This window comes from Perognathus longimembris, chromosome 13, assembly GCF_023159225.1.
Source record: "Perognathus longimembris pacificus isolate PPM17 chromosome 13, ASM2315922v1, whole genome shotgun sequence".
Lineage (NCBI taxonomy): Eukaryota > Metazoa > Chordata > Mammalia > Rodentia > Heteromyidae > Perognathus > Perognathus longimembris.
Window position 1 is genome coordinate 2,261,850 of NC_063173.1, and position 12,245 is coordinate 2,274,094.

Sequence of the window (12,245 nt, forward strand, 5' to 3'; positions counted from 1 at the left end):
ATTAGGCAATATGAATTAATCTTTTAGTTTTCTGATTAAACTATTTCAAGTCTGACTTTTTTTTTTCCAGTCCTGGGCCTTGGACTCAGGGACTGAGCACTGTTCCTGGCTTCCTTTTGCTCAAGGCTAGCACTCTGCCACTTGAGCCACAGCGCCACTTCTGGCCGTTTTCTATATATGTGGTGCTTGGGAATCGAACCCAGGGCTTCATGTATACGAGGCCCCAGCCCTGATTAAACTATTTCAACATGTCAATATTTTGCTACATTCCAAACTCTAAGCTTTAAAAGCAAGTTACAATTGGGAACACACCATTCTATCTAATAGTTTTCCTAAAAGGCTTCCAACATTTAAACACTGAGAAAGTGGCAATTGCATTTACTTGTAAGGTTGTTCAGGACAAAAGAAACAGAAAAGGTATCAAAATAAACTTCCTGAGGCATTGACCATACCAAATACCAGTACCTTATAACTAGCACACTGTGCTTTCTTGTAACCTATCCACTAGGCAGGCATGTTGAAGCATGCCTGTAATCTAGCTATATAGGAGAATCACAACCTGAAGCAAGCACAAGCAAAAAGCCTAAGACCCTATGTGAAAAATAACAAGCAAACAGTGCTGCTAGCGTGGCTTAAGTAAGCACGCAGTTGAGTCATGATAGCCTGGAGAAAATAAGGCCTGGTCAGGGCACCTCAGAAACAGAAATACTATTTTTGCTTCTAAGAGAGACAACAGGATGAATTCCTTATCTCAAGAATTAGCATCTGTTTGGTGGCAGAATGCATTCCTGAGGGAAAAGCCCAAGAATTAGAGTGAAAGGTAAACAAGAGCCAGGAAGTTACCAAGTGTAACACCAGAGAGTGATTAAGAACAAAGAGGAACACCCATCTTTGAATAACTTTGAAGTCAGACCCTCCCCACTGCCTTTATCATAGAAATCCCCCTCAAGTCAAAGAGCTTGGTGTCTCCCTTGAGCACCACACTTTGTTAGTGCACCTCGGCCTTTCTGCTGGTCTGTTTGCTTCTGGTCTGCTTGCTCTGCCAAGTTTTCTTACCATCATGACATGTCTAGAAATTCTTATTCAAATGAAATGATGGGCCCTAAGTGAAGAGTCCTAACTTTTAGAGGGAAATTCCATAAACCCTCACCTAGACTCAGTGACAATACCACCAAAGACAAGGAAACAGACTGATCAGGTACTTAATAATCCTCCTACTAATAAGGAAGTAGTCAACAGGTTCCCAACCTCCTGTCCTCCAGCCTTTTGAAGTTTTAATAAATACATCTTTCCCATCTGAGTGAATAGTATCTTCATTCATCTAACCTAATCTTCACCAAGACTTGGAATCCATTCAGCCAGATCAGATCTACAATCATTCCACTTGGACCAGACTTTGAGGCTAGTCCAAGAGCAAGGCTACAACACCTGTCCTGGATGCCAATGGCTGTGTCACTTGGCCCCCATTTCACGTTGTCTTATGACAATTATGTAGAGAAACCCATGGCTACCTTTGAGTGGGAGAAATTAACATAATATTTCACACTGCTAACAGAAGTTTCAAAACTCAACTCATCTAAGAAAGAGTTGTGTGAAAAAGTACATAAGGAAACAACTTTTCTACCAATGTTTTCATTCATACAACATCCCAGGCGTTCAATCTTTATTTTTAAGCACAGGGATGGTCACCTGATGTGATTTCTTGTTTATGTATTAAGATAAGCATTAGCAGTTATTTTTGTTTGTTTTTTTTTTCTGGAAAGGGCTACAGAGTAAATACTTATAGGTTTTGGAGGCCATAAATTCTTTGGGACAATGACTCAACTCTGTTACCTTAGTATGAAAGCAAAGAGGACAATGTATGAATAACTGCACATGGCTGTGGAGCAATCGTTTTATTTACAAAAACAAAGGACAGACAGCCCACGGGCTGTAGCTTGGCCACCCAGGTAGTAAACTATCACAGATAAGCACTAACTTTCTATGGCATGCATTTCTTTTGATTATGACGTCACATCTAAGAAAACATCATAAAGATCTGCTTAATTCCAGTGATAGCCAACATGTCCAGCTGTTAATGGAAAGAATGCCTCTCTCATACACTAGGCAAATGTGTAATATAAAAGTTTATTTTATATGAGTTATTCTAAAAAAAAGGGCTTTGGAGCAGAACATCATTCTGTATGAAATGAGGAAAAATTCATTTCGTAAGCATTTATTAAACACTACTACCCACTAGTCATTAGGGATCAATCAATAAGAACCTTCATTCTCAAGCAGTTATTGTCTCCCAGGATAGATGATAAATTATGATTACTGTGAGATGAAATCTACACAGGGTATGTGTGGGGTGTGGAAGTGGCTATTTCACCTATAAGACAAGAAAGAAGGGGCTGGGGATATGGCCTAGTGGCAAGAGTGCTTGCCTTGTATACATGAGGCCCTGGGTTCGATTCCCCAGCACCACATATACAGAAAATGGCCAGAAGTGGCACTGTGACTCAAGTGGCAGAGTGCTAGCCTTGAGCAAAAAGAAGCCAGGGACAATGCTCAGGCCCTGAGTCCAAGGCCCAGGACTGGCCAAAAAAAAAAAAAAAGACAAGAAAGATACTCTTCACAGAACAGACCTGATGGGTAAAATGTGCAGTAAAAGCAGGCAAAGGAAAAAAGGGGGAGAGAATATGCAACTGAAAGGGAAGCGGGGGGGGGGGGGGGGGGGAAGAAGATGGGACACAACTTTCCACATCTCAGAGACCTGTCTGCAGTTCAGCATGACTAAAAGTATAGCAATAACAAGAGAAAAGTGAGGTCGAATAGAAAGAAGGATAATAAAAACAGCTTCAACAAGCCTTGACAACAGGATACAAAGAAGTCAGAGGTTAGTAGTACCTGGAAGAGCTGGGTTTGTAATCTAGATGATTTTGAGTACAAGATGGTAACACTCAGTGTAAGAGGAAATTCAGGATTCAAAGTAAATAAAAGCCAGGTGGATCATGCCTATAATGCTAGCTATATAAGAGGCTGAGATGTGAGGATGGAAATTCCAAGCCAGACCAAGCAGACACATCTGAGAGACTCTTATCTCCAATTAACCAGCAAAAAGCCAAAACAGAGTTGTGGGGGGCTGGGGATATAGCCTAGTGGCAAGAGTGCCTGCCTCGGATACACGAGGCCCTAGGTTCGATTCCCCAGCACCACATATACAGAAAACGGCCAGAAGTGGCGCTGTGGCTCAAGTGGCAGAGTGCTAGCCTTGAGCGGGAAGAAGCCAGGGACAGTGCTCAGGCCCTGAGTCCAAGGCCCAGGACTGGCCCCAAAAAAAACAAAAAACAAAAAAAACAGAGTTGTGGCTCAAGTGGCTTTGAGCAAAAAACTAAACAAAATAAAGCAAGAGAACAGGGCTCTGAGTTCAAGACCAGTTACTGCCAATCAAACAATAAATGTAAAAGTAAATAAAAGCAGCAACTTGACTTACCTTTATAAAGCTTCTATAGAAAATTTAAAATAACTTTGGTGATTAATAGAAAGATGCATAATATAGAAAATGAAATGTGAAAAATTGAATGGGGAAAAATACCCCTACTTTGGGAAAAATAATCAGTATAAACATGTACAAATATAGAAAAAAAAGTCTTAGAAACTACAATAATTATGAACAACCTTTAATGCTTTCTTCAACTTTGTTTAAGGAGCAATATACACTATACTGCATTTTTTTTTTTTTTTTTTTGCCAATCCTGGGCCTTGAACCCAGGGCCTGAGCACTGTCCCTGGCTTCTTTCTGCTCAAGGCTAGCACTCTGCCACTTGAGCCACAGCGCCACTTCTGGCCTTTTTCTATCTATGTGGTGCTGGGGAATCAAACCCAGGGCTTCATGTATGGGAGGCAAGCACTCTACCACTAGGCCATATCCTCAGCCCTATACTACATATTTATTAAAGCCAACTTTCTTCAAGTATCCAAGATTGAAACGTGGTCTGTCTATTGGGAAGCATCTGTCAAGATCACTTGTGTTTCCTTTCAAATTAGTAACTTGGTGAAGTTTCTGCTTGATACACTTACAGCCTTTGTTCTTACCTTGTGAACGTAACTGATTGAAGGAAACTACTTTCCAAGCTTAGTTAGTTCTTATTAATTTACCCAGAATTACGGTGTGGATATCAAGTTCCACCTCAAAAGAGTTCACGTGCTGAAGGCTAGGCTTGTCCCCAGATGGAAGTGAGAGGTGACCAGATCATGAGGGTACTAACTTTACCACTGGCCAGTTCATAGCAGAGTGGGCTAGTAAGAGGTGGGCCCTGCTTGGGGGAAGTGAGTCACTGGGAACATGGCTTTGAAGGTATCCCTTGTCCTGGACCCTGACAACCCCTTTACTGGTGACCAAGAGAAAAGCAGCATTTTTCTACTACATTCTTCTGCAACGACACTCTGCCTCACTAGAGGACCCCAGCAACGGAATGAGCCTACCATGGATTGAAACCTCACCTGCCATGAGCCAAAATAAATCTATCCTTTTAACTTGTTTTCTCATACATCCTGCCCCACTGATGCAAAGTGACCAACCTACGCAGCCGCTAGACTAGTAAGATGACATACACCGCAACTCGCCCACCCCATCCCACTCCTACCCCCGATATCCTGCTTCTTCTCAAATGTTTATCACTTTTAAACAAAAGGGCTGAGGATGTAAATCAGTGGTCAATCACCTGCCTAGCCTGAGCATGCATGGCAAGCTTCATTCCAGCCCAGCAAAAATAAATTGAGAAAGTAAATACAATGCACAAATTAGGCAAAAATGAGCCCTCATGCACTTATTTTAGGACAAATAAATTTTATATGGTAAATACTTTTTTTTTTTTTTTTTGCCAGTCCTGGGGCTTGGACTCAGGGCCTGAGCACTGTCCCTGGCTTTTTGCTTTTTTTTTTTGCTCAAGGCTAGCACTCTGCCACTTGAGCCACAGCGCCACTTCTGGCCATTTTCTGTATATGTGGTGCTGGGGAAGGGAACCCAGGGCTTCACGTATATGAGGCGAGCACTCTTGCCACTAGGCCATATCCCCAGCCCAAGGTAAATACTTTTAAATGATATTCAAATCTTTAATTCTGAGCAACTAGAAAATAAAAGGTACTTAGGATTCATGTTAAATATTAATAGAAAAAAGGATGAGCTGAGCGCCAGTGGCTCACACCTGTCATCCTAGCCACTCAGGAGGCTGAGATCTGAGGACCGTGGTTCAAAGCCAGCTAAGGCAGGAAGATTGAGACTTATCTCCAATCAACAATCAGAAAACCGGAAGTGGTACTGTGGCTAAAAGTGGTAGAGAGCTTGCTTTGAGCTGAGGAGCTCAGGGACAGCACCCAGGCCCAGAGTTCAAGCCCCACAACCGACTAGGGGGGGAAAAAAAAAAGGATGAGATCAAAATTTGTCATTCATAATCTACAAAAGTAAATAAATACAGATGATGAAGAAATGATACCAGAGATTAACTGGTAGCCACATATCCCTCAACCCAGGATAAAAAGCAAGACTTTAATAAACTAGCCCCCCAAAAGTGGACCTGATGCTCAAGTGGTAGAGCACTAGCCTTGAACAAAAGAAGCTCAAGGACAGCACTCAGGCCCTAGGTTGAAGTCCCAGTACCAGCACTAAACAACAAAAGAAAACAAGCATAATGTAGTAAGAGTATACAGAATCAAAATTTTTCCTTGGGCTGGGAATATGGCCTAGTGGTAAAGTGCTCGCCTCGTTTACATGAAGCCCTGGGTTCGATTCCTCAGCACCACATATATAGAAAAGGCCAGGAGTGGCGCTGTGGCTCAGGTGGTAGAGTGCTAGCCTTGAGCAAAAGAAGCCAGGAACAGTGCTCAGACCCTGAGTTCAAGCCCTAGGACTGGCAAAAAACAAAACCAAATTTATTTTTTTTCCTTAACTCCAGCAACACCCATGAATGGCTTCACTTGAAATGAATACAAGATTCAAGTTAAAACATACTTTAAACTTTTCAGTACATGTGATGATACACATAAGTTTACTGTGGATGTGTATGGGTAATTTTGGTCTATGATGAATAGGCTAGAATGCACATATATATGTGTATGCATATGTATGTGTGTATGTATATGCTTAATATATATCACTTAATGAAACCAAGGGGGGGGAAATTAGTCTTTGAAGGATGACAGCAGTTCAAACTTCAGTTTAGCTACTTCTTACTAGATTAGAAAATTCTTTTGAAAGGGTCATGTTCATTATTTTAAAATATATTACTTACTAGATTTTATAGACATTAAATAAAGTTAATACTTACCTAGGTGAGATGATTTTTTTTTTTTTTTTTTGGCCAGTCCTGGGGCTTGAAGTCAGGGCCTGAGCACTGTCCCTGGCTTCTTTTTTGCTCAAGGCTAGCACTCTACCACTTGAGCCACAGCACCAATTCTGGCTTTTTCTATATATGCAGTGCTAAGGAATCGAACCCAGGGCTTTATGTATTCGAGGCAAGCACTCTACCACTAGGCCATATTCCCAGCCCCAAGGTGAGTCTTTTAACATCATCTAAGCAAACTTCTGAGTAACTAGAAATCTAAAAAAGTAGGCCCATTTGCATTAACAAAAAGGTGCACCTGTTCTTGTTAACTCCAGTTCTAGGAGAATACTAACAATCACTTGGTTACTTTCACACTAGGACATACCAAAAGTGATGGTAATCACTTGGTAATATAATAAATGCCCTAAGGAATGCTTATTATTTAAAGTCAGACAGCTCAAACAAAATTTATCACCAAAACAGGCTCTGGTTGTAGCAATGTTACCGTGAACAATCTATAACACTACTACCATAATACTACTATACAAACTATGACACATGCATCTTTTGTTTAAATTAAGAGACAGTGCCCTCAGTTATGGTAGCAACGTTTCCATTTTATCAGGCTCAAATATATCTGTTTGTTTGTTTGTTTTTTGCCAGTCCTGGGGCTTGAACTCAGGGCCTGAGCACTGTCCCTGGCTTCTTTTTTGCTCAAGGCTAGCACTCTACCACTTGAGCCACAGTGCCCCTTCTGGCTTTTTCTATATATGTGGTACTGAGGAATCGAACCCAGGGCTTCATGTATATGAGGCGAGCACTTCACCACTAGGCCATATTCCCAGCCCCTCGGCCTAAAATATATCTTATCTCACAATCCAATTCCCTCTAGGAGAGAAAAAACTTACTATTTAAATATATCATCTGAATAAAGGTATGTCCTTTATTTGAGGGAAGGGGCGGTGAACCGCGGCGAACCAAAGGCCTGGGCACTTGGGCTTTTTTGCTCAAAGCTCAAAGCTAGTGCTCTGCCCCTTGAGCCACAGCTCCATTCCACATTTTTGGTGGTTAACGGGAGATAAGAATCTCATAGACTTTCCTGCTCAGGCTGGCTTTGAATTGCGATCCTCAGATCTCAGCATCCTGAATAGCTAGGATTACAGGTATGAGCCACCAGCGCCCAGCAAAAGGTATGTCCTTTTATGCTTGACTATAGAGTTAAACTTTAAGTCATAAACATCAAATGTAAGAATAAATGATTATGCAGATAGTCCCAGCACTCAGGAGGCTGATGCAAGAGGATCATCAGTTCAAAGTCAGCCTGATTTACACATTATGAGGCTACCGGATTTTTATATATATATATATATATATATATATATATATATATATATACACACACACACACACACACACAATGTGTGTATATACAACATATAGTAGTAATACACATATAGTATTTTCACTACACACAGCATATATGTATACTACGTATAATATATAGTATACACTATACATATACTACAATTCCGCAATACTATATATACACTACATATGTAGTATATGTATATATACAATGTGATCTTCTCAAAGGACGTAAAAGACATGAAATTAAAACACTCAAGATTAAACTTATGGGGCTGGAGATATGGCCTAGTGGCAAGAGAGCTTGCCTCATATACATGAGGCCCTGGGTTCGATTCCCCAGCACCACATATACAGAAAACGGCCAGAAGTGGCACTGTGGCTCAAGTGGCAGAGTGCTAGCCTTGAGCAAAAGGAAGCCAGGGACAGTGCTCAGGCCCTGAGTCCAAGGCCCAGGACTGGCCAAAAAAAAAAAAAAGATTAAACTTATTTAATATGCAAATAATGGAACAAAATTGTATAAACTGAGAATCCACTCATCCATGTATACTTTAACAGACTTATTATATATACACTACTCTGACCAATATAAGCACAAAAATTATCTTTATAAGAATGAAAAAGCTTATTTTCATCTTCCAGGAAAAGAAAGACTTAGAAATCTTGGGTATCAATACTCTCACAGAGTCGATGTCTATTCTATCTTTATTTTGTTATTTTACTTTTTGTTGGTCCATGGGCTTTAACTCTGGGCCTGAGCATTTCGGCTCAAGGCTAGCACTACCACTTGAGCCACAGTGCCACTTCCTGTATTCTGGAGATAAGAACCTCATGGAAGAAGATAATATAATCCCTTCATTTGAAGTGTCTGTGTGTGTGTGTGTGTGTGTTTGTGTGTGTGTATGCCAGCATTGGCGCTTGAACTCCAGGCCTGGGCTCTTCCCCTTGAGTCACAGCTTCACTTCTGGCCTTTTGCTGCTTAACTGCAGATAAGACTTTCACAGAGTTTCCTGTCAAGGCTGGCTTTCACTTTCATTTTTTGTTGACAACTTAGTATATAGGTGGAGTTCAAGTAACACTGAATAACACCAACAGTTAGCTGTATGTACTAGAAATCTGTGTACCTTGGTTTTCTTTGAAAAATAAAGGCAAAAGTAATACATTAGTCCTTTTTGATCTTAAAATTGCAATGGTAAGTTTTCCAGAACACAAATCCCCCAACTTCTTAGGCTTATAGGACTCTCAGTATTTTAGTAATTGTCTCACAGCAACCCCACATAACAGTTGTGTTGGGGGCACCAGGGGCCCACTTCTGGAATCCTTAACTACTTAGGAGGTTGAGATATGAGGATAGTGCTTCAAATGTCTGTGAGACTCTTATCTCCAATTAACCACCAAAAAACCAGAAGTGGAACTGTGGATCAAGTAGGAGATCAATAGCCTTGTGCCCCCCTCCCCAAAAAAAGCTCAAGCTCAAGGACAGCAGCACCCAGGCCTTGAGTTCAAGCCCCAGAACTGACATAAAAAACAAAACAAAACAAAACAAAACAAAAAAACAGAGGAGGAGAGGAGGAGGAAAGAAGAAGAAAGGAACAACAGTTCTACTTATTAAGTATTTGGCAGACATTTGAAAAAAATCATGTTTTCATCTTATTCTTTTTTTTTTTTTTTGGCCAGTCCTGGGCCTTGGACTCAGGGCCTGAGCACTGTCCCTGGCTTCTTTCCGCTCAAGGCTAGCACTCTGCCACTTGAGCCACAGCGCCGCTTCTGGCCGTTTTCTGTGTATGTGGTGCTGGGGAATCGAACCTAGGGCCTCGTGTATCCGAGGCAGGCACTCTTGCCACTACGCTATATCCCCAGCCCCTCATCTTATTCTTAAATAACCATAATTACTTATAGAACATTTATTACCGTTGAATACTATACAACTTCTGAAAATTTGAAACTCAGGTGGATACTTCTGTACAATTCTCTGTTCCAGACTGATTCTCATAACTTGGGGTCAGGACATTATAAGCAGAAGCTACAATATCAAAACTTAAAATTTCTAAACAACTTTTTTTAGGAGAAAGATCATAAAGCGCTTAAACGAAGTCAATCGGTAAATTCGTTTTCTCCAAAAGATGTCAAAATGTCGATACATACATCTTTATTTCTCACGTTTGCTTAGCTAGTGACTCTGTATTCAACACTAACCCCTAATATTTTTTCTGTTTTTTCTGTTACTAATTTAAACTAAATGCACTACTCAAAATACCTAATAGAAATGAATAAGCAACAGTTCCTGTATACCATCCAAAATACAATCCAACCCCCCCCACCACCCCCCCAAGCCGATGTTTGTGTCCAGACCTGGTCCAAGCGAATTCCAAGAACAAATGACAGGCAGTTCATTCCCCAAACACCCACATTTCTTTTTCCTCTCTGAAAGATCCATTACTCTAACTATCCATGTATCCTAAAAGTAACTTACTAAGGTATACTATGTCACGATGACCACTTCTTTTTCAAAAGGAATGTAAATGCAACTTGATAGTGGAATTACTACACTGGGAGCTTAATGCTGAAATCCTGCAGGAAGTCTCTTTGCAGTAACCACGCTCCCGTCTTATACTACTTTTAAAAGAAGTCTTCTGGTCGGCCAGCGGCAGGATATGGCCAGGGGAAGCTGTAGGACGGTGCCGTCACGGCTGCACAAGGCGAGTCTGTGGTATCCCAGCATCACTCGCACTTTCTACCGGACACTTGGGCCAACTTCACACCTGGGCCCTTCCTAGGAGCAAACAGAATTCGCCTCGCGTTCCCCGGCCACCTCCTTCCCGGGGGCCGAGGTCGGGAGGAGGACTCGGCTCGCGTGGAGAGGAAGCGGCCTAGGCGGCGGGTGCCGTGCCCACCCCGCTCGGCCCCGGCCAGCGAATACAGATCGGAACGGGAACGAGGAACGAAGAAAGCCAGAAAACGCTCTTTCGGGAAAACAACAGCGCGCCCCGAGCGGGCGGCCCGGCCGGAGGCGGCGGGGCGGGGCGGGGCGGGGCGGGGCGCGGGGCGGGGCGCGGCGCGGGGGGGCGGGGCCGCCCGGGCCCCGGCAGGAAGTTTCAATGGGGCCGGGCGGAGCATGCGCGCTGCGCGCCGCGCGCCGGCCTCCCGTGGAACGAGCCCCGCTCGCGAACACCAATAATAGAGCGGCGGCGCCCGAGCGAGCAACGCGAGCAACAAGCACCTACCTCAACTGTTTCCCCCCCCCCCGCCGCCGGGGCCCCGCCCGGCCCCCCCGGACCGCCGAGACCCGGGGGGAGGGGGAGGGACTGGAAAAGTGGGGAGACGCGGGGCTATTATTTTTTTTTGGGGGGGGAGGTGTCGAGAGGGGGAGAAAACTATGGAGGAGAGATTAACCCTCTGCTCCCCGGGGCGGAGTGGAGGAGCCCAGCGAGCTGACTGCGTCCTCCCCTCCCCTCCCCAGTCCACCCACCCCCGACACCGGAATGGGGGACACCCCTCCTTGGGCTGGGGGTGCGGGTCTCCGGGCCGGGCAGAGGGAGTTGCGGGGGGTAGGGGGTGTTGGGGATGAGCTTACTCTCCCGGGGGAGTTCCCACGGGGGGAGGGAGGGAGGGAGGGGGACCCTCGCCGCCGCCCACTCAGGTGGAGGGCGCCGAGGGGGCGCGGGGATGGGCCCCGGCTCCCCCCCCTCACCCCGCACACACACCGCACCCCCCACCCCCCGGGGAGGTCTGGAGCGCGGGTGGGAGGAGGGGAAGGGGAGGACGGCGCAGAGCCGGCCGTCCGGGACCTGCGCCGCCCGGGCCCCGCCACCTCGAGGGAGGGCCGGGGAGAGGGGGGGAGGACCGGCCCCGCGGCGGGGGAGCCCTCCCGGGCCCCGCGGCACAATGGGCGCCCTCCCCGCCCTCGGCCCGCCCCGGGCCTCCGCCGCCCCCCGCCCCGGGGGCCGCGCCGGCCCCCCCCCGCAGCCCGCGGACCCCGGGGCCGCGCAGGGGGCGCAGGCGGAGCGGCGGCGCGCGCGGGGCCGCTTCCCGCCGGGCGTTCGGGCCCCAGGCTCACCTTCCCCGTGGCCGCCGTCGGGCGGCGGCGCCTGCAGCACCCGCTCCAGCTCGGGGAAGGGCAGCTCGGGCAGGTCCAGCAGCGTCCCGTAGCGCTCCAGGAAGGAGCAGACGACGGCGAAGTTGGGGCACGCACCCGGGAAGCCCGGAGGAGCCATCGCCGCCGCCGCCGCCGCCGCCGCCATTTTGAACTGGAGGATGGAGGAGGCGGCGGGGGGGGGGGGGGCGCGGGAGGAGTTGGGGTGCCGAGGACTGGCAGGGCCAGCGCACGGGCGACAGGAGGCGCTCTCGAGCGGGCCCGCCCCCCGGAGCCGGCCGACTCGGGCACGGCGCCGCCGCGATCCCACAATACCCCGGCGGGCCGGAGCAGTCGAGAGCGCCGCCGCGCGAGGGCAGAGAGGCGCCCGAGCCGCTCGCTCCCCGCCGTCCGTGCGCCGCCGGCCCCGCGTCGTCCTCTCCCCGCCCACCCCGGCTCCGCCACAGCCTCGTGTGACACGGGGAATGAAAACACGGCGGGCG

At 46.4% G+C, this 12,245-nt stretch overlaps 1 protein-coding gene across 1 annotated transcript in view; it reads right to left on the bottom strand.

Annotated features, from left to right (window-relative positions):
• The window catches only part of Rsf1 (remodeling and spacing factor 1), a 102,970-nt gene extending 90,918 nt beyond the window's left edge, over positions 1 to 12,052 (bottom strand). The window contains exon 1 of the mRNA XM_048361097.1: positions 11,728 to 12,052. Within this exon, the coding sequence (XP_048217054.1) occupies positions 11,728 to 11,911 (184 nt within the window). The 5' untranslated portion in view covers positions 11,912 to 12,052. The remainder of the gene's footprint in view (positions 1 to 11,727) is intronic.
• Positions 12,053 to 12,245: the final 193 nt, after the last annotated feature.